This window comes from Aplidium turbinatum, chromosome 8 (assembly GCF_918807975.1).
Source record: "Aplidium turbinatum chromosome 8, kaAplTurb1.1, whole genome shotgun sequence".
In the NCBI taxonomy this organism is placed as follows: domain Eukaryota; kingdom Metazoa; phylum Chordata; class Ascidiacea; order Aplousobranchia; family Polyclinidae; genus Aplidium; species Aplidium turbinatum.
Window position 1 is genome coordinate 16572248 of NC_137479.1, and position 27886 is coordinate 16600133.

Below are 27886 nucleotides of genomic sequence, written 5' to 3' on the forward strand. Positions count from 1 at the left end.
ACGCCATCTGTTGTATAAAATATGCATGAAGGAATGCCACAGGCTGCATTTTATCATGGTTGTGTTATTCTAACGTGAAATAATGCTCTATCAATTCAGTGAAATGGCTGTAGTAACAAAGATGTTAATTTTGATCAGCAAGCAATTACCTGTGGCTGTCATTGAAACTACGTATGTTTTCCGTTTAAAACGAATCCGGTTGTTAACCACGTGTTCAACTATTTATTCACTGCAACGAACAACGCCTGCTGTGACTTTCAAACAATAGAATGCGTTCTTTGTTCCCTTGTAATTGTAAGGTCATTCTTGCTTTTGCACAATGTTATGGCAACAACAAACTTGCCGGTAAGCAAGTTAGGCTACTGCTATTTAATTATTAGTTGGTAGACATTTGTGAAGGTAATGTTGATGTCAGATTCTAAAACAACTTTCTAGTTATCACGATCGTCACTGCTAAAAGACCAAATAATAAAAAAAACACCCTTGATATGGCCGCTGACATTGACAAAAACATAGAAACGTTCTATTCCTAAAAAAATTGTTGTTTTCGGAGATACGTAGAATGGAGGAAACTATAAACCTTGCCATATCGGAATTTAAAAGCAAAAAAAAGCAATACAGCTAACAAAACAACGCAATATTCCAAAATAAATACTACTCACTTAAATAGCCTCATTAATTCAAGAAATACATCATTAAAATCAGGGGTTCTCAGCCTTTTTTTACACCATGGCCCCTTTGAAAATTTTGAAAAATCAATGGCCCCCCTATTTTTTCAACTTTTTGAAAAATTATGAAATGTCATTTTAATTAAAAAACTTGTTTATACAGTAACCGGTAAAGACCATTTCATAAAGATTTGGGCAAAATGTATTTTTATTGAATTTTAATGTATTTCTTTTGTTATACCTGTACAGTGTTGGAGTGGACTTAGAGATGATAAATTAAAAGATTTTTATTCTTTAAATTTTTTCATGGCCTCCTTAAAAAAGGCTCATGGCCCACTAGGATGGCCATGGCCCCCAGGTTGGGAAACCCTAATTAAAGTCCTTCAGCGGTCGTGAATGAATTTTTTTTGAAATATTAAAGTGAGTTACAGTAAATTCAAACCAAACCTTCTACACAAATCCAATTTTAATTCCATGAATTTGGTTACATACAAAACGACCTATGATTACACACAAAGTGTGCAACTGTGCATCTTGGTAAAAAAACATTATTGCGCCAAAAATGCCAAAACAGTGAAGAAAACAAGATTATATTTGCCAAAAAGTTTTTAGGGGGGCAAACCCCCTTATTCGACTTCACTACTTCGGATGTTAAGTTTTGCATTGTCCAATTACCTTATAAATTTTGCTTCACAGTATTAAAAGTGTAGTTGTTCCTCAATTTATTTTCGGATCCGCTATTGCATTGTCGAGAAAGGGCAAAAACAAACACACTGAAAGGATTAGAATGTGTTTGGTTGGTTTGGTCGTGTATCCAGAACGAGATAGCAAACTTTAGGTTTAGTTATAATTTTTTTTATTTTTTTTCAAGAACTCCCTATTTTCGGATGCCCTGAATGGATTCATTAGTCAGGGATTTCTAAATAAAAAATAGGCCAATCTGGTATCGAACATCTGTGTATTCATATAATTTCTGAAAATGTATGTCCAGATCATCATCATCAGATACAAGTTTGTCATTGTTTTTAAGTTGTCGAGCTATGTCAAACACTCCCTTGTCGCTTGTACCTTTTTTCAGATACCTGGTATGTTATGGAAAATGATGTAGTTTCTTTTGCTCTGATGGTCAGAAATAAAAAGCATGAATAATTCACTGAAAAATTTGCGGTCGTTATATTTTACTGATGCAAGACAAGCTTGTTTTAAGAGCAATGCTTGGTGTAATAACTCCAACGACAGGTTAAGCTTAACGCTATTTGTGGTCTTTAAACGCTGCCATAACTTTTCATGTGAAATAGTTCAATAACACTGGTAAATTAGCAGCTTTTACAAATCTATTGAAGCCATATAACAATTTCGAAGAATCTGCCAAAGGATAATTCTTACCAGTATTTAAAAATAATTTCGAAGTGGTTTTGTTTCGGACAGCTTTAATTTTGGATAATACCATTGATTACCTTTTTGATAGTGAAGCTAATTTACTTTAATTTAATACATAATAATTTAGTACTTTCTCTTCATCGACATATTTTTATGGTGTTCCATTTTGCTGCTAAACAGACAGTTTTTACCTATTTCAACCCTCTTGATAAAGTTAGTCGTGCTGACTGACGAAACGCCGAAAATAAAGCTGGTTACCATTCTCAACATCTTGTGGTAGGCTAGCTTGATGTCACCAGAAGAAGGCAAAATATTATTTTAATTGAGATATTAAAAGATAACTAAAATTATTAAGATATTATTTGTAACCAAATTTAGTTGTGATGATTTCAGTTTTATCGCAATGCGATACCAGACAACAAAATCCGTCATTTTTACAAATGACGAATTTTACTGTTTGGTATAACAATGCTTGGTAATGGTTCCTTTTATTATTCTTTAAAGTCGAAACACATTGAAATCAAAATACTAATTGATTAACTCATAAGCCGTTTTTTCTCTTGTATATAATTGTCCGGAAACAGAACCTTGCTTTCCTAGACAGCAAAACGTTGAATGAATTTAAAAAAAAAAGGATTTTGCTGTGTGGGTAGTTTAAAATACGATTGATGTGCTTTAGAAGTTGACCGAGATTTCAAGTCGTCGAAAAACACGTCTGAACTCATTTTCTCTGAGCAAGTTATTGCTTTTAAGCATAATTTAAACACACATTCTGGAAGGTTAAATTTTCTGTCCTTGTTCAATAAATTACAAGCAAAAAATTCCTCCACTCAAAGCACTGTCATAATCAGAGCAAAGAAGAGAAAGTGAAAAAAACTAACAGAAGAGAAAGGAAGAAATTAGCCGAAGAAAAAAACACGAACTTTTGTCGCCGCGGAAAAGACAATGAGCATCGCATTTTGCCGCTGGTTCGACAAGGTCCGTTCCTCTGCCATCCCGTTTTAAGAATATGGAAGCTGTCTGGAGAGGCTGAACCAAGTTAGAACCAGTAAAGTTTGTTAGAAACTGTGTGATAAAGCAAAGAGGATACATTCATCGATTGCTTGCCTTAACAACAAGGTTTTCTATATCCACAGCTGATATCGGTAAGTTAGAATTGGAGTTGTGATTGAATTGTTCCGCTTTAAACGTAACTTTAGTTTCAAAGATTTTAAATTTGCTTCACTTGTTACTGTATAAGAATTGTTAGTTGTTATTCAAAAGTATGAGCGTATGTGTGATGATTCATTGAAGTAATTAGTAAAAACGTTTTTGAAGTAATTAGTAAAGTCCCACTACAATGTAATGACGCAGCAAAATTAATTTTCATGGATTTTCTCATGTAAAAAGTCAGCAAAAGGTGGTATTTGTTTAGTGGTATTCTATTGGAATCAGCTACCACTTTGTGGTGTTTATCATCTGCAGATCTTTGATCCTTGTACATTGTGTTAAAGCTAAACTTCTTCGCTTGTTTCATGTTTTAGGTCTAGGCCCATGTGTACAGTGGTTGCCATTGATTTTGTAATTAAAGTGGTTACACAAGGCTTTCGAAACCTAGACCGCTATTGTTGAAACGTCAGGCTACACGAATTATTTTGTTTTCCTCTGGGCCAACAACCGGAGTCGTGAAGAGGCTAATTTTAACCGGTCAAGCCCCTTAAAACAATACTTCCATAAAAATATTGCTTGAAAAACCTAAAGAAAGAGAATACAACTAAAACCATCGAAGAAAAGGGGGTAATTTTTCCAAAAATCAGGAGTTGTCTCTAAAACAAAATGGACTTGATGCAAATTTAGCATACTATCGAAAACAAAATTAGCAGTATTTGCTTCAACTTGGCCGGGCCTTGGAAAGGTTTCGGGCCTCTAAAACCTTCTCGGGCGCTGGTTCAAAAACAGGTCTTTTTTGGACCTCCTTACCGAGGCTACTGCCCATGACAAATAACCAATGTGCAAGATCAATTACAATTAACCTTTAAAAGTCGATACACCATTGACCTATTGAGTGCTGTAGCTGTGTAGCCTACTATTAATCTACTACTCATATAATTGATGGTTCCTCAGTTGAATTTGTGAAAGGAGTAATGTTTTTGTTCAGTGTTTACCGTCAATGTCAAACACGATAGATCCCATACAAATGTACATTACGAATGTAACTGCATATATTTTGTTTTGGTACTTATCTTTAACACTAATTAATTTATTAACAGCGGGAGGCTAACTATCACTTTAGCCAGAAAAAACTTCAAATATGACTGGCTGTTGCTTCACCTCGGCTTGTAGTGATGACCGAACGTTTTATTTCGTAAAATTTGTCACTACTCTGGCTTGTTGGAACGATGCTTGATTTAACCATGAATTCATGAAACGAACCTTTACAAACATGTGACAAGCAGGACTTAGTCAATAGTTTCAGTTGAGTTCCGATCTTGGACTTCTAATTTTATACACGGAACTTTTGACTTGGATCCTTGCCGTTATCATAAATGTTGTATTTTCAGAAAATTTTAAGCCGTTGGCGGCTGTGTAGTTAAATTTTAACTACAAAAAATTGTACATCCTCCAAATTAAACGTGTCTAAAATAAGGATTGCAGAATAACTGGCGTTCTGAAAATCATATATTTAAACTGAGGTAATTTCATTGAAATTAAAAGTGCAGACAAGAAATTAATCTACGGGGAGTCAATTTTGTTTTTACGCACACAAGAAAAGGCTTTGTTCTGCTTTGTAACTGTCAGATGACACAGCCAATGCAATCGGCTTTCATATTATTCACGCAAATGAAGAATTTGTAGCTTGCAATGTGTGCTGCATCGCTTCATATTAATCGCGTTGTCTGATGCTATAGTACAGTACAGTAACGTATATTAGATTTTTATCTAGCGGTACAAAATGTTTCATTAATGATTTGGTGAGTGGTAAGTTGTTTCAAAACAAAATTCTAACGCTAGAATAAAGACAAAAAAATGAAGCAACTCCTCGTCTTGAAAGTGAATTGTCATTTTTTCGATTTTATGTAGGCTAGGACGTTGTAAACAATATGGAACTAGCCTAAGTGTTGAAATACCATTATGAATGACAATGAAATATGTCGGAATGACATAATGACTGTATTGGTAAAATAACACTTTTTTGGTGGTTTACAATATTTTCAGAATGCAATAAGCTATAAGAGTATTATGATATTCTTCTGGTTACGTACTGTAAATGAAGAAATTAATGGGATTTGGAAACGCTTATGCTTCAAATCCGGGTTATTTAACGTAGACTACAAAATGGTATCTATATGTTCACTTGGCAAAAAACAAGCTTAGCTTTATTTAAACATAGCTTCTATAAATCAGCATAGCATAGACAGTACCACGATGATCCGTGATAAATGGCGGATATCGATGTTTTATGCGTAGGAGATCCGTGGACTGCCCCACAGCTATAATGTGGTTTTATACACAATTCGTAACAAAGGCTGTGTCTTGGCACGATTTGGGTAAAAAATCAATAATCTTAAAGCTTCTGTGAAAATTCAACCGGCTTTGGTTCTTCTGATGGCGACTGACATTGAAGAAAAATAACTCAGCCAGATTAATGCCCACTTATGAAACCAACTTAGGTTTTGAAATAATGACTTTTCAAATTTTTGAAATTTTTGACTATGTGCAAACATGATAAAACTTTTTTATCTTTGTGATTTATTTAATTGCACCAATATGGGGATTTTTGTTAGTTATTTTTTCCATTTCATGCAAGGGGCATTAAACGATAGTGTCGAAATCTGGTCGGTCACATTGTGTAACGAATATAATAAAACAAACTATTATACGAAAAGATTTATTCAAAATAGATGTTAAGTGATTACAATAATCAATTGCGATAAATGATTTCACAAGTTCAATTTGTTTAATATTCGACGTAGCCTACATGTTTATTTGGCGCTGAAAGTTTTTGGTAATCGTTTTAAGCTGTAGAAAATGTTTCTTTTTTACGCTAAATGTGTCTGTCTTATGGTTCTAACAATTAAAATGAAGAATTTTGTTATTTGTTTGACTGCTTCGTCACTCCTTCATCATCATTAAGTTTCTTCCTCTCGTCGAGGGCTGGAGGCAATGAAGCGCCAAGTTTGTCTGTTGTGAGATTCTTTTATTGCAGTGTTTTAATCAAGTCCTGACCAGTCTTTAATATTTTAATTTTACTCCAAATTTTTGGTAGTCTGGCCCTGTTTCGTTTTTTATTCATTTTTCTTTTTCAGTTGTATTTGAATAGAATTATTACGAATCATGTGGCCAGAATACTTCATTTTTTTGTTTTATTTGTTTGTAGAGTTTTCATGTTGGTTTGTATTTGAAATAATACTTTTCGTTGGTGATTTTTTTTCTTGCATGAAATTTTAAGCATTCTTCTATAAATCCACATTTTAAATGCCTCAAGTCGTTTTATCATTTGTGATAACAATGTCCATGTTTTTGCATTGTAAAGTACCGTAGTCCAGATATGACATTTCATAATTCGTTTTCGAGTGTTCATGCTAATTTTACGTGTTTTCCATTTTTTTGTTGAAAGTTTCTCTTGTCTACTACCGAATACCTCTGTAAATTTGGCGCCATGACCATAATTGCAACAAAACGTAAGACATGAAAAATCTAGGTACTGATACTGTGACTACCATGCCACATTACATATGAGCCTGTATTCTATTAAGCCTCGAGTTGATATCACTTTTTATTGTGATATTATTGTAATATCTGACTGCTGTAAAAAAAAAATGGTTAATGGAAGTGACAGCGGGTTTGAAAAAATTTGAGAAGCAGTTATGAAGGCAAATGCTGTTTAAAAAAATTGTTGTCCCTTTTGTAAAAAGCAAAACAAACTCTTCTTATCTAGTTGTTATATTGTGCAACTTGTTGGCTACTTTTCGTAACCAAGGTGCCGTCTCAGATTGTTTCAAATTTCAATCTAGCATTGACTTGAATGAGACAACTACGGAAGCTAGCTTGTATAGTTGGTTTAAGATTCGGGTAGGATCGTAAAAGGGGAACTTCCTTTTCATCGACGTTAGTTACCAAACTGGTTTAGCCAGAAGCAGTTTATTTTTATTTGCTCTGTCCCAGCAGTACCATTCAATCTTTTTTACATCGATTTAACTTCATGGAAAGGTAAAATCAACATACAGAACATAAAGTTTAAAAAAAGATACGACTGAAATAATTACTTTTAATCACGACTTGGCGAAATTAAGTTCATGGATGGTCACGGTTCACGAGTTCACGGGCGTTTGTGGTCGAAACTTACCTGACGTTGTACTTATTTTTTAATTCCAAGTGGTTTTCTTCTTTTTGCTATTTGCAATCAAAGGTTGACTTTTAACTGATTTAATTGGTTCTTTCTTGATAATTTACTTGCACAAACGTTTTTTTAATATTTCACTAGAATTTCAAAGAAAAATTCCTATCATAGGCAAAAAAATATCAGGTAGAAATAACTTTTAAAGCTATGTTTACTAATTGTTTTGCTCATTTTCTTATTAGCCTTAAAATTTAATGTGTTTTTTCAACCGGATCCACTTCCGAATTTGTATATTTGATTAGCAGCAGTAGGCCTAATAAAATTGCAATTTGAATTTTCAGGTTTTTTATTGAATTTGCTGAGACAAGTACAAGTACTGCAATACGAATAGGCTACAACATTTTGGAAATATTTATTATTTAACAAATTGTCCTGAACAAGGGAAATGAAAAAGCAACAAAAGTTGAGAAATACAGTGTCAAGAGTTCGGAACCACTCGGTGTTACAATTTGTAACAATATAAAGCAGTTCATTGAAATGTGAAAAAAGTATGAGAATATAATCTATGATCTCCAGCTTTCTTGTAAAGCTAATGCTTCACTTACGATTTGAGAAGACTTCGTGCTATTTCAACCTAGTTTTGGAACAACGAATCTGTTTTAACATGCTCACTTGTTTTCATGTAATTTTGCAACTACTATAATGGACGCGACTTAAAATTTTCATCGTTCCACCATTGCGTTGGTCTGATGTCATGTTTCTCTTTTCGTGACGTGTCATGCGCATGGAGCAAATATTTCCTCTAATTTTTCAATAAAAGGAATAAGTGCACAATCCTTTAAATTATACAGTTTTTTTTCAATTTTTGATATAATGCAATGATTTGTTGAAATCTAAACCGTTTTGTGGGTATTTTAGGTTAAATGGCATGCTCACATAATGAAAGCCGTCACGCAAAAGATTGGTAAAGCAAATAATCGGGTTTGAGAATCTTCGTACAAATTGTGGCAAAATAAAAAGCGATGTTACCGGTATGCCTGACCGCCGGTATGTTGCAAACTCGAAATATCAGTTTTATCAAAGACAACGGCAAATGAAAGTTATCTCGACATCTACTCAACCAATCGTTACAAGTTCCGGTAAATCATAAACCGGTTTCAGACTCACACGCACTTGAAAACAAAGTCGCACGCGTTTAGCGCATGATCACCGATCAAGGTCGTGAGCAGGTTAGGTACATCACGACACTGATCGTGTGATTTTAAAAGAACGACATAATATTTTTTATTGATCATTTTTTTAATAGCTTATTTTTTTCATAAGCTTTGAACACGATGCAAGTGCAAATGCCTATGTTACATAAGAAAATGATTGTGAAGCTCAATTTTTTAGCGGTATCCCGTGACAAAGAATAACGTTAAAAATCAACTTAGTAAAAATAAAGTTTTATCACTTTTAAAAACCATTTAAATGCAACTGTAACTGTATATTACTTTGAAAATAAAGTTTACATTCAGTGAAAACTAATTTAACCTAAGTGTAAAATTGTGTCACGTCATACTGAATCATTCTGTTTTGGTTCAAACGACTAAAACTGTTAAAAAATTTCTATCAAGCTCTTCCCATTAGATTGTCATTCTTTGTCATCACTTATCACATTATACAATAATTAGTGTACCAGATTGATGACATTTTACATAGTTTAAACCAGTGTTCTTCAACCCTTTTTCTTTTTCTGCACCCTTGTAAACTGTGCTTGATGTAACTATTGACCGTCTTTTTGGCACCATAGTATTTGAAAATTTTGACTTGGGTAAGAACTCTTCCAATCGAACATTGGGTGATTTTAGTTTATACGCCCAACAATAGACCTGGAGCACGCCTGTAGCATTGTTATTTCCATTAACACCTACAATTTTTGGCCTTTCGTATCCATGTACCTTTGTCGCTATAATGGTGTACCCCGGTTGAAGAGCTCTCAATGCCAGTCATATTCGATGTCCATCTTGTATGTTAATTCATGAATATTGATTAAATTTTTATTTTTTTATCGTTTCCCTCTAGTATGTTGTAAGTCCTAGGCTAAATCAAAACTTTTACAATTTAGTATGTTTAATGGTTTAGAATCAGCTCATGTTGTCATTATTGTTGATGGAATCAAGTTGACTGAGCAATTAAGGGTAAAAGTGACAGATGCAGCAGAACAGACGTGGACTCACTTATTAGTTAGTAATCTCAAAAGTAGATTTAAATGATATTACATATTTCTAATTTGAAAAACAGTGAGGTGTTTATACTAATTTATAAAATGACATTCAAAATCAAAGAGAAACGAAACAATATAGCTTTCCTTAAACGTGCTGTGATGCGTGGTTACTACACTCAACAAAAAAAGATAATAACTGTGAATAAACTTACTTTCTGATGTAGCCTAATACGGGCTATCGCCTTACTCCACTCTGCCACTGCAATATAACAATTTTGCTTAAATAAATGTGATGAAATATCCCTCTTCAGATTTTTTATCTTGGCAAGGTCATATCAACATACTCTATTGTTTGACTGGTTTTATCATGAAATTTCAATTTGATATTCAGCTGATCGACATGACTAATATGATGACGAACAGTGAAACCTGTATGATCGTATTTGTCTGAAACATAACCAGCCATTAAATTTGAGTCATCGCTTTTATATTTTGAGACGTCACTGTCTTATTTTTTTGCAAACGTTATTTAGTTGAGAAATTCACAAAAATTTAGGAATTGTAAAAATACTGTTTGAGAAAATAAAAAGTCACCCTTTTCCATTTCAAACTGGCTACATCATGTTAACTACTTTCTAAAAGGCCACACTGCTAACAATTGCTAGATTACTTGTTGCAGTCAACACGAATCACAATAAAACATACATCAATTTTTTTTTCTGTGATTGAGTGATGCATTTTATCATCATGTATAGACTTAGGATCTTGGTGATCTGTTAGTAGTAATGTAGTAATCCAAGACTGCATTGACGAAAAATGTCATTGAAAATTCTTGAAGATTATTGCAACCTTTAACTACATGATCACATCTCCACTTTCTCATATATAATTAATCTGTGCAATTTTTAGGACAAGAATTGCTTTGTTTGCATCCTGCATTGACACTGAAACTGTTTGAAACAGAAACATTTCAAAATTTCGAAGTGTTTTGTTTCAACAAAATTTTTCTTGCTTCTGTTTCATTTTATTTCGAATTAAATTTTTTGGAAAACAAGTTATTTTTGTTTCGTTTCAAAATGAAAGCAACTTTTTTTTGTCGTAATCTAAAACCGGAGAAAAAACATAAAGAATCTCCGAAAACAGATAGTCTAAGCACTACAATTTAAAACGGGTGGTTTTGGTTCATGTTCTTGAAGGAATAACCAACTGAATTCATTATTACAACTGTTCAAAACAAAACTTTTCGAAAAAACTTACTTGTATAATTTTATTTTCAAAACGCCTGTTGTTGCACCTTTGTCAAATCGTCACTGTGATTCAAAGAAGGTAAAAATATAACTCTTATTTGATGTTTCATGAAAGTGCTAATAGGTCAGGTGCCACAGAGTAGCCTACGCCCTACAGTACATAGGCTAATGGTACTATTTATTTTTGTAGCTTTACAACATTTATGTAGCTTTTCTGTAACCAAAATTAAATAATGTTTTGCTTCATCGTTGTCAAAAGCGATGTGTTGTCATAGTTAAAAGTTTTACGTTCGACTTGTAAACAATTTTCTAGCTAGCTCGATACACGAAAGGCATTTAGTGGCTACAGTAATTGAGTAACACGTTATCTCTCTGCTGCCAAGAAGCTAATTAAGGTGGTACACGCAGTTGTTTAAGCATTGTTAAAGGATGAAGACCAGTTAGTGAGTCATTCTGCTCGAAAGATGAATTGCAGTGGCGGTCTCTGGTCAAATTGAGCAAAAACTAATCCAGTGCTTTGAATAGCAAGCTGAGATAGCTGACGTGCAATCAGATGCAAAAATACATTCAAAATTGTTTATGAATAATAAAGAAGATAAACCAGTTGATACTTTTTACAATGTGCTGTTAATAAAGTTTTAGGTGTGTTCCTGTATGGTTCCAAATGTTGTACTGGGTTTACAGTCTGCCTACACTCCCAAAGTTAGGATCGAAAGACTGTTATTTCTAGTTAAAGCATAGCAAGAATTCACTTCGCAAATAATGTACTTTGTAGAGGTGTGATGATTGGAATGATTACACCGTGAATTTATATGCAACATTTGCGATATAGTGCGCACTTGCTGTTATGGAATAATGACTAGCGCACCATTTCTGATGTTTTTCTGGCATTTTGTAAATATGTAGACCTAGGTTATTCTTTATTGCAAATGGCTACATTGCACAAAATATCAGCAATCAGAATTTTACAAGCGAATATTCGAGAATCTTGCTGATTAAATTTTGTTAAAACTTATCAAACTGCAGTAAAAGTAATGCAGTCTTTCAACTGTTTATTTGCGTTGAAGAACTTAAAGAAAGCTTGAAGTATTATTATCAAGAGAAAAGATTAACAACGGAACATTTACAACTTTTACCAATCGTGATAATCTTTGAGTGTTGATATGCAGACAGTTTTTCAGGATAAATAATAGCGTCAACTTTTCTCAAAATCACATTTCAACTAAAACCGCTGTAAGCTATCCAACGGAATAAAGTATGTGTGGTTGTGGCTTCTACGAATGTCTGAGGGTAATTCCCAGTTTGTGAGATTATTTATACTTGTGGCTGCATTAATTACTTGTGCGTCGTTGGGCCTACATTGGTTTCATTATTTTCTACCAATGGTGACATCTTCATCTGTAAGGTAAAGTGTTTAGAACAGCATAGCCTAGGTGGCAGTGTATTGGGAGACTGAGTGCTACTTTGTATTCTGGTCTGTTATGGGCATAGACTGGGAAAATCTCATGGATATGAACTGGGCAAACCTCAGGGGCTGTTATAGTGATGTATGGTAACATGACAGTCACATTTCTGGTTGTTATAGGCTATAGAGCAATTGTATGATTTGTTTACTGTTATTGAGCAGGTCGTATACCAATCTACGTTTAAATTTTATTGTAAAGTTGTAGTTTTGTGCATTCGTACTGTTAAACTATATGGTTGACATTCATGTCCATGCAAAACACGATATCCGCATTTTTCTAAAGTGTTTTCAAAACTTTCTGAATATGTTGTAAACCGGTTTCCTAAATGTTGCGTTTTGATATATGATGTGTACAGAACTGTGAGTGAACTTCAAATATACCACTATGTTTGATGGAAATGAGAGCTGACAAAATTTACCACTTACCAATATAGCCGCTGTAATTCAATCCGCGTTACGCTTTTACAATCGCAACACACCTCGTAGGATGCTTTCAACGGGTTATCAGATGTCACTAAAATGTCAACGTCCAATATTGGTAAAAGAAGCTTGTTAAAACTTTCCACAAAAGAGATACTTTCAATTTCATATTTTCTGTTTTCATGAAGTATACATATATAAAATCAAGATATAGATCGCAATTTTTACTAAGCTTTTGAGCAACAGATTTTTGTGAACAATGCAAAACCTGTTTATTTGCAAAAATAGTGCTGATTCCTGGTTTGATGTTTTAATATACGCAACAGAATGTTTGAAAATTAAGAAGTCCTCCATAAAAACACTTCCAAGCGCAAAATTAATCCAACACACGGTGTTGGTTGGCAACCTTTTGTAGACTGATGTGAGCTGTGACTAGACCTATTTCTATTTAGACGTCAGCTTTAATTTACTGGCTAAATAATATGATCAAGAAAAGTTGGGTTCAGCAGCTAAAGATTTTGACTCGGCCAACTAGTTGTTAAGACAAATAATCGTAAAAAAAAAGAATGATATAAAAATTGTGCATATAAAACAACACTTCAAAAAAGCACACACAAACTAAAATTATGAAAAAAATTGTGCATAAGCTTCAAATATTTCTATTTGTATTTCTGTTTGTATTTGTAAAGGATTGATTGTAAGCCATGTGATATTCAACAGTAATTGGTTTTCAATTTTATCTTTCAGGCATCCATCCATTAAGATCTGTCACGTGACTGAGTCAATACCACGACGACAGATCACATTGTGAGAACATACTTTATGAATGAACTTTGTATTGCTACTAAACTTCACCGTGAAAAAAAAGAATGAAACCACCAAAAGCTATGAAAAAAACAGTCCTATCTTTTTTTGGTGGAAAAAAGAAACCACATTGCTTTGATGCTTCACAAAGAGTAGCTGAAGACAACTCTGTTTGTCTACGACGTAACTCGACAAGCGACCAAAGAAGAATTTCGAATCGTAGCCAATCTTCCTTGGGTGAAAGAACGGTGTCATTGCCATTATCAACAAGACGGAGGATCGAAGAATGGAACCAGAGAGCCTGTCCAGAGTTTGATCCGGAATTTGAAGAAGGAATGAGACGGACATTGTCGGCTTCTTCTAAGAGATCCCAAGAAATCCGTAACCTAAAACACCAAGTTCCTATCAAAAGTAACCGCTCAACATCGTCCTACGATACACGCGGTTCTCAGACAAGATCCTTAGAAAGCCGAGAAATAACTCCTTGGGACAGTGTGTCTAGAACGTCCTCTCATCACGTCGAGCCATTGTCTCAACGTGACTCAGGCACGTTCGACATGTACGTCAACGAAGAAATCACTTCCAGCGAAATGTTTCCTAACTCTGATATAGATCAAAATCGAACACACAGTTATCCGGTTTCAGGTTTAAAAAGATACAACTCAGACTCCCATATCTATCGTGAGCCCAGGCGAGTATTGCGGACGTTACCAACCCGAACAACGTCCTTTAGTAGTCAGCAATCCAATCGTCTTCGTCAGAGAACAGTTAGCCGGGCGTCAAATGTCAGCGAAAAGCTTCTTAACTGCATGGACACTCTGGACCAATTAAGCAAAAGATTGGAAAGCATCACAGTAGTGTCATCGGAGGTGGACAAGTTTCAACAATTCACTGGCAAAATTTTATCTTCAAACGAGTTTTCAGAAAGAAATTCTCAGGTAAATTACATTATGAAACATACATCTTAATTCGGTAGGCTCAAAGAAATCTGCCATGTTAATTCTTATTAAGCACGTCTTTACAACTATAGGAGTGTGCTAATATACAGCTTAAGTTTGAAAATTCAGTACAAACATGAGCAGTGTTCATTGTATGCGCCAGTAGGAATGAGTGTAGGTTTTCTCTTCTGTATTTGAGATTACATAGTTTTGCTTAAGCATAAAGTAAATTGTTTATACAACTAATAAAACTTTATGAACTTTTTACATGTCCATGAAGTAACTTACAAAATGAAAGTTTTAAAAACCTTTTTGCTGAAATAGAAATTAACCCTTCCTTTAAATAATAATTTACCTTGTTCATTGATGTTTTTTATCATTTCACTAAATATTGTTTATTTTGTGCAGTCTGAACCAAAACCACCCAGGAATCCAGTTGGGTGGAGTATCGGTGATGAAGTGATTTCAAATCCAAACCCAGTCTATCAAAATAGCGGAAGAAAGCGATTGCGAAGTTATGAAAGTTCTAGCACGGATAGCGGAATAAATTCTAATTTTGAGTTTGTGAGTAAAAGCAACGAAACAAATCCGCCTTTGCGTCCACGCAGCACAGCGCCAAAAAATTCACCACTGAATGGGTTTGATCAAAAGGTCCAATACTCACATCCTGTCAAAAAAGTACATTTGCGTTCTAATAGCATGAGCAGTGGCTACTCAAGTGGAAGCGGCGAAAATAGAAAAAATCAACCACAAACTGTACCGATAGATTATTACCCTCCACCTCATCCAACAGCAGTCTCCAATCAAGTGTCCTACAATCAGAACTATCCCAACCTAGGATACGACCAACAATATCCAATTTCTGATCTCAGATATCCCAACGACAGTGGAGAGCAGTACTCAGCTGGTGGATACAACCAAGAATACGGAAACGAAGATGTATACGGATACGGAACTTTTGGTTATGCTTCGTCTAGTCTTTATGAAGAAGATTTAAATCAAAACAATGGCTGGTTCTACCTCCCATCAGCACCTCAAACAGACCAGGTAGCATATCAAACTCACCCTTCTCAATATGTCCAAAGAACTTCTTATGCACCTCAGCAGTCTTATTATCCAACTCATGAAATGGCGTATCAAAGCCAGCAGCCTTATTACCCAACACAAGCGTGGCAAGGAGAAAATTATGGAGCTTTATCGCAACCTGTATTAGATCTCTCTTCCGAAATTTCACCTTATATCGAACAAACATCAGTGACCGGTAATGAAGATCATGGTTCCAGCGTGACTTCAGAAGCTAAAAATTTCAAAAAAATTGGATCTTTTCGATATCGAAACGGCGAAAAAACAGCAGTGAATCTCAACGGCTTGGATTCCCGGAGGCGAAAAACAGTTCGTTTTTCTCAAACAGTAAAGCAAAGAGTGGAGACAGATGAGTCTGAGATGGAGGACACTACATCTTTGATAAAAGGAGGAGCAGAAGGACATGAAAGTGAATACAATTTTCCTTCTTCCTTGGAAGTGACCTCTCCTGCCGAAAGTGAAATGAACACACAGCAACCAAATAATATCAGTGAACACACAATTTATGAATTTCCTTCTGGACACATAGAACGTTCATGCATGTGTTCAGATTGTATCTTGGCAAGGGAAAGTAGCCAACTGCAACCTGCCACCAGTTTCAATTATTATTAAATTGAGCAAGAATTAAATTTAAAAAAAATATTTTAAGCATAACCTCTTAAAAAAAAACCGTTTCGTTCTTATTTTTGTGTTTGTTAAAGTACCGGTAAGTTAATTTGATGTTTTTCATATATTACGGTAGGCTATTTTTAATAATATATTTCCGCTAATTGCTAACAATGAAGAAGTTACATCAATTTGATACAATAGTTTCTTGGGTGTGCTTGTAGGCCTATATGTAGAGATATGAACTTTAATAAACGGCTGGAAAAAATTAAGAAACCGTTCCAGTATCACAAAACGTTTCATCTAAAATCGTTTGTTTGGTTTATATTTCGTAATATTCAAATAGAAAAATACCCGTTCCAGTATCTTGTCTTTCTTTAAGCTGAACGAAGAGTATTCCGTTACTGCGCATTTAACCTCTTTATATCTTTCTATTTTGCAATGTCACAAGTTGTATGACTGTTGGTGGCTTTTATGTTGGTGACTTTTCTGATTACGAAATAAGCATCTTTTAAACGTTTTCAACTTAATCTATCATTCATATTGGATCCTTTCATATTCCTTAATGAATAGTCGAAGCTTATTCACATTGATGCTTTCTGCTGCGATTAGCACTTAGAAATGAACATTCTTTTTATAAATAGGCTACAAAATGCCGGAAGTTGTATAAACTAACTTTGCACAAAATAAATAATGTCAAATTGTTTCTTCAAAGAAATAGGTTTGATATTGCACTTACTTGCTAAACTAGAGTTTCAACTTTTGTTTTGAAGTTTTAGCGGTGCAATAGGAGATGACAAATTTTATCATCATTCATCTTTCTTTCTTTGGTGAGGCATTCTTTCATGCAAACGTGTTTCGAAATTCAATGATTTTAATAACATTTCGATGGATTAAATGGTTGTCATGCTTTGACACATAGGTGTCTAGCTAAAAACCATATTGAAGCTATACAAGCATCGTGACGAAAACCTTGTGGTTTTTCTTTTTAAATCTACATTGCCAACTGCACTGTAAATACCGGGCTCTTATTTTTTGCAACAACAAGGTTTTTGGATACGTAACAGCTTTAATAGTAGGCTACCAAAGCACATTTTACGATAAACTACTAGGCTAGGGCTCATTTGTCTTCTTTATTAACACAATAGCCTACTCTTAGTGTAGTTGCGCAGAGCATGATTGAGACTGCGAGTGTTTTAGTAAGATTGAAGTGAGATTATGTCCTTTCTTTTGAAGTATAAAGAATGATTCTTTCAAATTGTAGACTGCTTATTGCTTTTCATGAATTGTGTATTTTGTTACAAACAGAAACTAATAGCAGCAGTTAACGATTTAACAAATATTGTGTCCAAACACTTGCACAAAATTTGCAAAATCTTTTTTGATAAGAATAATAATGTTATTTTAGTAACTAAAAGTATTTTTCCTGCTAAAATTATGGATTTTGATCGTTAATAAACAATACATACAAATCCATGTTTTTTCACGCTTTGTGTTAACATTTCTGTAGACGTGTTAACATTTCTGTAGACAATGATGAAAATGTGACTACTGAATCAAAAATACAGTAAATGTCTAAGTAGCTGCGATACAACTGTATCGGCTGAAGCTTTGTAAGCTGTTTCCAACTACCAACGTTGGTCCTTTTTGAATTCCTATATCTCCAGTATAAATGTCTAAGCGTAACAGTCAGGCTTTGGGAAATCTAACTTATTAAGAAATCTATAATTTGAAAAAAACTTTTAGGTCGATACTATGGTGTCACTTTTTTATTAGTATTTGTAAAATATTTTAAAGCGAGAGGTTCTCAGCCTCTTTGCTTTCGTTTATCCCTCGCCGAAAATTTAAACATAAATTTATCCTCACTAGCTATTTGCGAATGCATATTTGGATATCTGCCATAAAGTTTATCTTTTCCGTTTTGGTAAATTTATTCTTGGATGCATGATATTTACCCCTTAGGCTAAATGTAGCTCTAAAGAACCGATAGTTCAAAACTTCTAAGCTTGTAATGTGATTCTAAAGCATTTGATTACCTGTACATATGTACTGCAAATATGTGATGCGTGGACAGACTGGAGCTACCCGGATCGCAAGGCTATAGCTTACCACCGTCCTCAACCAATTTGAGAAGGCAGTTTATTCTTTGGCACTCTGATTCTTACACAGATCCTACAAGTTATTGCATTTAAAGTTTTATACTTATTTTAATTGTGCGCTAAGACAACATTTCACTTGATGGTGACAAAGATTCCACTTTATTTTTGTCATTAATATCTTAGATACAAAAAAGCAAGTAAAATCCACAATATGCTTAAATATCACCTCCACGTTATGATTAACAGAAAAAGATAGCAAATCATATTGGAATTCGTGATCAAGTTTAACATATTCAAGTTTATTTAACATATTCAACAGAGTTGCGTAGTTTTGTGTTTCTGTAAATGTGATAAACTCGATCACGTTGCTCAGCTTCGTATGCCTATGGTTCAACAAGACAAACTCTACCGAAGTTCTACATGGAAATTCAAAACATGTGTTGAAAGAGAGTATAATGGCCGTAGGGTACATGTATAGGAAAAGTGTTAGAGTTAGACAATGTCTTTGATTATAGTACAGTCACTGCTCCCATTCGAAATTCAAACAAATGGACAATATCATAGACAGAATATGCCACAGAGTAAAGTATAACTTTTAAAATCCTCAAACCAATAACACTTTCGGAAAGTCTAGAAATAAGCTTAAATCTAAATATGTGGCGAATGAAATGGTGTAGGAGAAAGTGGATTAGTTCTCCGCGGCAAAAAAAGAATGTAAAACGTAAACCCCGGTTTGCTTACTTTAGCCTGTAATTTGACGTCAAAGCTGCGATAATTGCATCACAGATGTTCCCAGTGACCCTCCCTCAGCATCGTCAGTCGACTTGATATTGTAAAACTACTGAATGCAAATGTGCAGTTGTTAGCGTGGATTAAACAATACAAGAATTAAGTAAACATATTCTCATAAAGGTGTGCGCACTGCTGAAGCCTTAAAATATATTGAATAACTACAAAAGATGCCGTTTTTTACTAAACAAATCTGGGCACACGATTTTTCAGCAAGTTTTCATTGTAAGTAATTTGGTGGCTGCAAAAAAATTGTAAACTCAATAGCCTATCTTTACAGAACGTATCTGTAGTTTGATTGGTGACTTGAACCACTGGCTTCTATCGACCGATTGTGATCTTGTCCGCCTGTCTTCCATCGATAAGGCATTGCTTTTTCCATTTTTTGCAAGATAACTTGATTCAGAAATTCTTGATCTTTTCTTGGATTCCAGTCTTGAATCCTTGGAGGAGAAATATCCTCGTGGACGGTTTCTCTTCCCACTAATTCTCGACCTGAAATTAAGATATAGTGAAAAAATATTTGAATCAATTTTAAGATATTAACATCTACCCTTTAAAGTACGTGTTAATTTGAAGAGAAGGAGATATTATTTATGGTCTTTGTTAAAGAAGGACCTTTAGTGCAAACTAGCACACGTTAAAATTATTTGGATTTGAACCAGTCAATTCATAGAACTCACGACGTGATACATCTTCTTTTCCACCATACTATACTTTCAAGTTTGAGCAACTAATGAATTGATAGATTTAGAAGGTCTTAGAAGGATTGATAGATTTAGAAGGAAACATCTTAGATGCTTTAAGTATCTGCTTTCTTTGGATCCCTTGTGGACTTTACGCCCATTCAAGGTTAAAAAGTGTCGCAAACCCCCCTCTTTTTTAATGAAATTAAGATGATTGGAATAACATAAAAATGACGGTTTCTAGTGAAATGTTGTTTGTTTGTCGTATCTAGGTTTACACCTGGTGGTTGAAGATTTAGATTAAGTGGACGGGAAGGCAAGGAAGCCAATCTTCGAGTCCACATTCAGGCATGCCTTTAAGTGTTCTGCCAAAGACACAGCTGCATGCTCTTGAGCGGTGTCGAACCGGCGCCCTTTTGATTCCAGTGAAATGCTGGATGTATTGTTATCAAGTGTCTTCTGCCATCAATGGTGGCTACAATATATTTCACACTTTGTTGACTACGTGGCCGAGTAGTAAACGCTTAGGACTGGTATGTAGAAGCCTATCGGTTAAACTCTCGAAGAAAGCGCCTGGTTAGTTCCAGGTCTTTGCAAAGCATTGAACATTGAACAAAGCGAAAAACCGTCCACAATGAATGCCAATATTTTGTATGAATATAGGTTACATCTCTCGCCTAAATCAATGTTTACAACTTTCATCAATCGATATACCGTACACTGTAATTTGAACCAGATATTTAGTAGTATATTTCAAGCATTGCATTGTAGTTTAATATTTTACTTGGTTGATCTTGTTAGTCCTTTTCCACCATTAAAATTATTTACACATTATTGTTAGTCTGTTATTTTACAATGTCAATAAATATTAGTAAGATAGAGTTTTCTTTTGTTTATCTTACAAAAATCTACTTCTTTGTACAAGGATTCGTTGACTTACTGCTTAAAGTAGTTGGCGATCTATCAATGAGAAGGTTCTCCACCTCTGGAAATCTATAACGAACTTGTTGCGAGTCAGACTGGGAATTTTCCATGTCGCTCAAATACGAATAGCGGTCTTTTCCTGCAGACGTAGAAACGGTTTCGTCTCGCGCCACTTGAGCCTGTATCTTCGCAACAAATGCACGGTTCTCAACAATGCGCATTATTTTGTCAACTTTTCGTCGTCTTTTCTTAGCGGCAACTTCACGGGCTTCACGATTATTTTGAGCTTTTTCTCTCTTGCTCTTCATTTCGTCGACTTTAGGGAATCTCGGATGAGATTTAAAAGTTTTAAGTACTTGAGGTGGCGAAACTTCCTTTATCGAAATTCCATCAAAGTTGGGTCTATACCCTAACAGCTTCCCTCCGGCTGGATATGAACTTTTATTTGACGGTTGAGGAGGAGGAGGTTTTGGAAGAGTACTTGTCATTTTAGGACTAAAACACAAACATAAAGTTTTCCATCAAAAAAGCAAATTCTATTTTATGTGCGTACTAAAAATCCGCAAGATTTTTTAAACAGCCTATCAATGTAAATTGCAATTAAGTAAATTTGAATCAAAAAGTTGCTTTTTCTATTGCGTTGCTTTACTTAAATTACTTTTCTATTTTGTGCAATTCTATGCGCTCTTCCCACTGCTTCGGCCTGTTTCTTATCCACGACATAGACGAACTGACGTCAGCACCAGTGATGTCATCAACAAGAATCACGTTCGATGGAGCTTCTGTAAAAAATGCGCAAGACATCAAATGTAGGTTTATTTTTAAAACCACAGTTTTTATGCTGTATGAAGAGAGGTATATAAATTTTTTGCATCAAAAATAATTCTAGTATTTGTTGGCTACCTGGACCAATGCATAAAATAACCAGTTTGTGAATTTCTGCGTATGTTCGATAACTCCTCAACTCTTGACGAACCTTTTCAAGAATTCAGTTAATTTTTTTTTCTGCTCAAGACCCAATATTGAGAAAATAAACTAACATACTGTATTCGTTTGTGCTAAAATTGTTTGCATGGTAGAACCTGAGAGGCACAGCTCAAAGCAAAGCATAAGGATTTTCTGTAGTAGTTGATATAAATGATACATTATAAGTTAATATGCATATCGGGTGGTGGTTACAACGTCTGATGTCCAACCACAGGATTATAAAGTAATGACAAATATTCAGTAAGTTTAAATCTCATGTAATGGCTTAGGCATTGAAGGCAAAATGCAGTAAGTCAAACTACTTCATCATAACTGGTTTCTTTCTTACTATAGGCTACCCTCTTATCCTAAAATAATATTTTTAACACACGGTGACTTACGTTCTAACAAAAACAAGTCTAAGTCTCTCACAAGACTAAATTTCTCAAAAGCAATTGCTTCAAAAGTTTTGTTATTTTTTAGATTTTTCAGACACCGCTTAGCTATGTTTTTCTTTCAGAGAAATTGAGGTATAGGCTACCATAAGCAGAGATGGGCAAGATCACCAGTATTGGTGATCTTGAAGATCAAGATCAAGATCACCAAGAATAGGTGATCTTGAAGATCAAGATCAAGATCACCAAACTAAGTGATCTTGAAGATCAAGATCAAGATCGTGATCTTGAAGATCAAGATCACTTTCAAGATCACTTTTTGTGTACTTGAAAAAAAATGAAGTTTTTGGTCAATGATGTTGCAAAAAATAGTTGCTATACTGTATATAAGCAACCCGGGTAAAGGTATATAGTTGGTATTGCTAACTTTTACTTTTAACTACTCGATCGCTGGCCTAAGAATTGTAATGAGTTAGTGACTGTTGCTATTAGGCCTATCAATTGTTGACGTAGTTTGCGTAGAATCGCAACGTCACCCCAAGGCCGAGGTTAATTACAATAGTAGCCTACTGAAAAAGCAATTAGTTTTATGCTTTTTATTTATAATAAATAAATAATAATAATGTTTAACTGCATCATTTTTTACCAAATTTTTGTCTGGTTTATGTTGGAGTTTTTATTCGTGTTACTAAGTTGTTTTAACTTTTACTGTGTTATGCAGTGTTGTACGCGTCATTGAAATAATTTGACGGCGTCAGCGTCAGCGCGAATTGCCTAAAAACTTTACGGCGTAAAGGACTGCGTAAGCTCTTAAAGAAATTGACGGCGTCAGCGTCAGCGCTAATTTCTAGCGCTATTTTTTGCCAGCGTCTCATAAAACGGAAATATTTCAACCAAGTTCAGGCTAACAATAGCTATAAATAAAGAGCAGGTATTATGTTTTGAGACTGTATTGTAATTAGCTGCTCAGCCTATTAGTTATTTCCTTGCAGAAAAACAAGCATTTCAAAAGGTTTGTCTGACAATCTGCTGCGTTTGGGATGCATATTCAGGGGCGCCGGAGCAATTTTTGACTGGATGGGCAGGAGTATGAAAAAAGGGCACTTTTGTTGCTGAAAGGCCAATTTTTTTTGTAAGTTTTAAGATAAGATATAGCGCTAATGCTCATCTATCAGCTCATTATCGAGTAATGATACAAGTGTCCGCTATACAAAGAACAATGGCACGGAAGGGCATCATGCTATTTTATAATGATGTAATATAACTTACTGTGATGGAGAATTTTGTGTCGTGAATATTATTTTGAGGCAAAAATAGAACATTATAATTAGGCTAAAAGCGAATAGCATAAATTGTTATATTGTAAAGTGTGCAGTAGCTTACATGACCTTAAAAGGGCACCATTGCCCCCTCTTCCCTCCCCATCCATAAAAAATTGAGAGCAGGGGGGCATCCGCTCCCCCAGCCCCCCCCCCCCCCCGCTTCCGGCGCTCCTGCGCATATTGTCCTTTTCAAGTGAAAACATGCGTTCCACAACAGCGCTGGTTGGTATTGGTGTGTGGTATTTCAAAAACAAGTTGAAAACGTTTAGTCGGAAAGGTATCACTGTTCCAAGCGTGCTGTGATAGTTTAGCATGTATAAATCTTTTAACGAGGTCCACTACACCAACATCGCTCTTTTCAGGGGCATAGAGCTCTTGAAATAAAGTATATTCAACGTCCGCGATGCCATTCATGGATTTTTCGCTTTCTGTCTCTGATCCCTCGTTCTCAATACATGGGTGATCCCAATTTGGCGAACTTCTTCCGCATGTATTCCAAGGAGCCATTCCAATCAACGCAAAAGCCGGTAATTCGGATGAGTCGCGCTGGCCAGAATACATTGTGACACTCTTATTGTGAAACGAGATTTTCCATGAAAACAAAAAATGACGCTAAGCGCTTGACGCTTAAAATCGGCAAAATAGTTGACGGCGCTATCACTTCCGTCAACTGAAAAATAAATTGACGGCGCTAGCCTCAGCGTCAACAAAAAGTTGACGCCGTCAAATGACGCCGTCAAATTGACGGCGTCAAGGTACAACACTGGTGTTATGTCAATGTTTATTGCACCATTTACCCATCTGGCAACCTTGATACTCGTTTCTAGCACTAGTTGCTACGTTCATCTGATGAAATTGAAAGTAAAATTAACAACAAACAAGATGGTTTATTGCTTCACTGACGTTTCGCGCACCATGACAATGCGCATCCTCAGAGCGAATACGCTTCTGAGGATTCGCTCTGAGGATGCGCATTGTCATGGTGCGCGAAACGTCAGTAAAATTAACAACAAACAAGATGGTTTATTGCTTCACTGACGTTTCGCGCACCATGACAATGCGCATCCTCAGAGCGAATACGCTTCTGAATATTCGCTCTGAGGATGCGCATTGTCATGGTGCGCGAAACGTCAGTGAAGCAATAAACCATCTTGTTTGTTGTTAATTTTACTTTCAATTTCATCAGATGAACGTAGCAACTAGTGCTAGAAACGATAATTGTCCTGATGAACACCCAAACTTTTCAGTATTCAACCTTGATACTGTTGTCTGCTATCAAAAAAGTTCCAGAGGTTTGTGGTCAAACAAACCGCTCCATACTCAGACCGTAAACAAGTCTTGGTCTGGTTGATTTGCTGCAATAAACCACTTTACATGACCAAAGTCGGCTAGAGTCCAGATTTTTTAACACCGCCATTCTACACTTTTGAAACATCTAAAATTGGGTCAAAGAAAGCAAACATTTCTTTAAAATTCACACATGGAAATTGTGAACAAAGTTAAATCATTTTTTATTATACGTCAACATAAAGTACACGGAAGTTGACTTATTTATTATGACCAACACCGAAAACTTTTTCAATTTTGAAATGGCAACACTGACCAGATTAGATGGAGATTTTAAATCGTTTTTTGTTCGACACATACCAGATTAGCAGTGGCTTAATGTTAGTAGTCGCCACTAACTACTTTGTACAGTACAAGTTTTAAAAAAATGTCTCTATCTAGGAAGTAAACTTTAATTTTAAAGTGATCTTGATCTTATTGTTCTTCAAGATCAAGATCACACAAAAAAAAGTGATCTTAGATCAAGATCAAGATCACCAAGAAAAAAGTGATCTTGAAGATCAAGATCAAGATCACGATCTTGATCTTCAAGATCACTTGTGATCTTCAAGATCAAGATCACGCCCATCTCTGACCATAAGTAATATATCTTCCTAAATGAGGATGGCATCACCTGTTATAGTCTGGCCATTGTGTTGAAGGAATCTGATATTGTAAGAGGGAGGGACTTCGCCGAGCGATTTATTCTTTGACTCTTCATTGCTTCCTTGTGGTGAACTGCATAGCCAATTTGTGTGATAGTAAGATACTTTGAAGGCATACTAAATGAAAATTTCAAACCGAAATTAAGCATTCAAATGAGTAAACTGAACATTCAAGAATACATTTCAAAAACAATTACCCAAAAAAAATTGTTTTCAATGGCGCTGGCAAGGCCCAAAGTCCAGTGTTTCATTTATTTTCATTTTTTTCAAAATGACCAAAACGTGCAAACACTGCTCGAGAATACGTAATAAAAGACAGCAATAACAAAAGCCACGTTACCACATCTGATGTTTTGAGCAAACTGTTTGCTGTTTTGATGTTGAAATGCGCTGTTTTGATGTACATACATACATAGCCTACAGTCAAATCGCCCGCAGTAACAATATTGCGTGATCACTTGATTGCTAGTCTTTTGTTACGTAGACTGTACAGTGTACAGTCGCACGCTTCGTTGCTCAGGCCCAATCTCATTTTGAAAGCTCTGACAAAAGCACGCGCACAATGGTGGTCAGACCGCAATGGGGCAAAATTTTATTGAAAATCGTTTTATGGTAGCATGTTAAACACAAAGAACGTAAAAAATCGCCAAGTCAGGTTTTTCCTTTAGTACCCCTTTAAAGTTATTGATGAAACTGTAGACCCATGCCACAAACATACACACTGTTGCAAACTCAATATCATGCCTAACCAAAACGTATTTTGTATCAATACATTTTTAGTTAGTTATGTTATAGTTATGTTAAATAGATTGCTCCTGGTCTACCAATGCCTGTGTGTACACTCGAAAAATATTCCAATTTCACAAGTTAGACGATGAAGTCACTTACGCAATGACTTAAACTGTTTTGCTTTCTAAGGTTAAATTATATCATAAAGTCGTAAACGTTATGATTAATGTACGATTGAAAAGATTTCTCTCGCCCGGCTTTGCTTTGTTGTGGCTTCCTGAAATGTTTTTTCTTGAACGAGTTTACATCTTGAGGAAGCGCTTGGATGTTGACTCTGTTAAAAGGAAAATAATGACAAACCCTCAGTGCGACAGCAACAATTGTGCTTTTGATGCAGTCGCCTATTTTCAAATATTGTGTTGCAAACATGTAATGCTTTATTCGATTGAATGGTTGAACATATTTATGTAAGATTCTTATTTCTTAAAACCTTCAAACAATGTAGTGTTTTAAAATAGATTACGTGACATGTAAACCAACAAACATTGAACTGATTGATGTTGGTCTTTTTGTGAATAAATATTACCATAGATGGGTGTAAAAGAGTCAATCTGATAAGTTGGATATTCTATTTTCTACATGGATATTTTGTAGCAGTAAGTGCAGGATGCAAATTTATGTGTAAACAATGAAATAAATTATGTAACGTTTTAAAAACTACACTGTGAGAGTCCATAACGTAATCTAGAACGTAATCAAGATATAGTATCAACGTATCAACGTTGAGACTAACAAAGGATCGTTTCCGACACGTTTTCTGGAACTACTAATTAAACAAACAGAATACTAGAAAAATAACAAAACATGGAATGATCACTACAGCGATTCGTTCAGCGGCACATTCAGCCTAGGTTGCACATAATGTAATTGTATTTGTAAAATTTAAGTTGCTGCGCACTTGGTGATTTTTGTACTGTAAAGGAAACAAAAGCTTAAATACACGTCATCATTAAACCTAAAAAAAGTTCCCACTGCTTTTTCACTAAATCGTGAGCAAATTATCAGCTCGCACACACTTGATTGAAATTAAAAAAAACAAAGCTCTATTGAAAATTATGAAGAAATTCAACAACGGCAAAAGTTATATAAAAATGTAATTTTTTCAAAAACTAAAACAACACGAAGGGTTTTTATTGAAATAAATCAAAACTATCTACCTCTCAGGTCCATGGTTTATGTACATAAGGTAAGTCCCGAATGGAGTTCTCACATATTTATGCAATGGATACATTTCTGTGCTGGTTTCAATCAATTTCTCTGTATTATTTGTGCCTTGAATCTTATTTTTACTGTCAACACTTACATATACTATCCTGAGGTTCGGTAACGCCTTGTGGCACTTCAACAATGAAAGAACAATGAAGAGATGACTACGCTCCACGTTGAGGTCAAACATTGTAATATTTTTCTTTGCTGAAATCCGACTCGTTCTTTAAAAAAAAATAGTATCAATTTTGTCGTTAAAACAAAGTCAATGATGTAGAAGTACATTGATTGAGCATTGTTAGGCGTTGAATGAGGGGAAATATTTGTGTACGAAACCTTAATCCGTTGTATATCGGTCACCCTGACAAGCACATCTGAGCACAATAGAGAAGTTGGTCTGATGATCATGCTTTTGGACAAAGCTAACTGGTATAATCTTTCCAAGTTCTATTCACAAGCTACCAGCCGTAGATTTTGATTAAAAAATTTAATCAAACACAAAATTAAATGTAACTTTAAATGACTAGAAAACAGCGATAGAGAGATAGAGGCTATAAACGTGACGTTGCTACTAATTAACTC

General features: G+C 35.0%; 2 protein-coding genes across 2 annotated transcripts; one reads left to right on the top strand and one right to left on the bottom strand.

Annotated features, from left to right (window-relative positions):
* Positions 1-3066: 3066 nt before the first annotated feature.
* On the top strand, positions 3067-17598 carry LOC145775604 (uncharacterized). Its single transcript, XM_082586919.1, has 3 exons — positions 3067-3193; positions 13454-14448; positions 14857-17598. The coding sequence occupies exons 2-3, from the start codon at positions 13576-13578 to the stop codon at positions 16141-16143; spliced, it is 2160 nt and encodes a 719-aa protein (XP_082443045.1). The 5' UTR covers positions 3067-3193; positions 13454-13575; the 3' UTR covers positions 16144-17598.
* Positions 17599-18379: 781 nt separating this feature from the next.
* Positions 18380-27415, bottom strand: LOC145775770 (uncharacterized). The gene is made up of 6 exons (XM_082587136.1): positions 27256-27415; positions 26271-26372; positions 25279-25382; positions 21294-21417; positions 20652-21130; positions 18380-19520 (listed from the first exon to the last, which is right to left on the bottom strand). The coding sequence occupies exons 1-6, from the start codon at positions 27327-27329 to the stop codon at positions 19300-19302; spliced, it is 1104 nt and encodes a 367-aa protein (XP_082443262.1). The 5' UTR covers positions 27330-27415; the 3' UTR covers positions 18380-19299.
* Between the last annotated feature and the right edge of the window lie 471 nt (positions 27416-27886).

Bases quoted from the DNA above. Each gene is read 5' to 3' on its own strand.
- LOC145775604 (XM_082586919.1), top strand. From the start codon at position 13,576: ATGAAACCACCAAAAGCTATGAAAAAAACAGTCCTATCTTTTTTTGGT. The intron at 14,449-14,856 runs GTAAATTACATT...TATTTTGTGCAG, and splicing joins TTTCAGAAAGAAATTCTCAG to TCTGAACCAAAACCACCCAG.
- LOC145775770 (XM_082587136.1), bottom strand. From the start codon at position 27,329: ATGTATCCATTGCATAAATATGTGAGAACTCCATTCGGGACTTACCTT. The intron at 25,383-26,270 runs GTACATTAATCA...TTGGCTATGCAG, and splicing joins CGAGAGAAATCTTTTCAATC to TTCACCACAAGGAAGCAATG. The intron at 21,131-21,293 runs GTAATTTAAGTA...TTTGTGTTTTAG, and splicing joins GAATTGCACAAAATAGAAAA to TCCTAAAATGACAAGTACTC.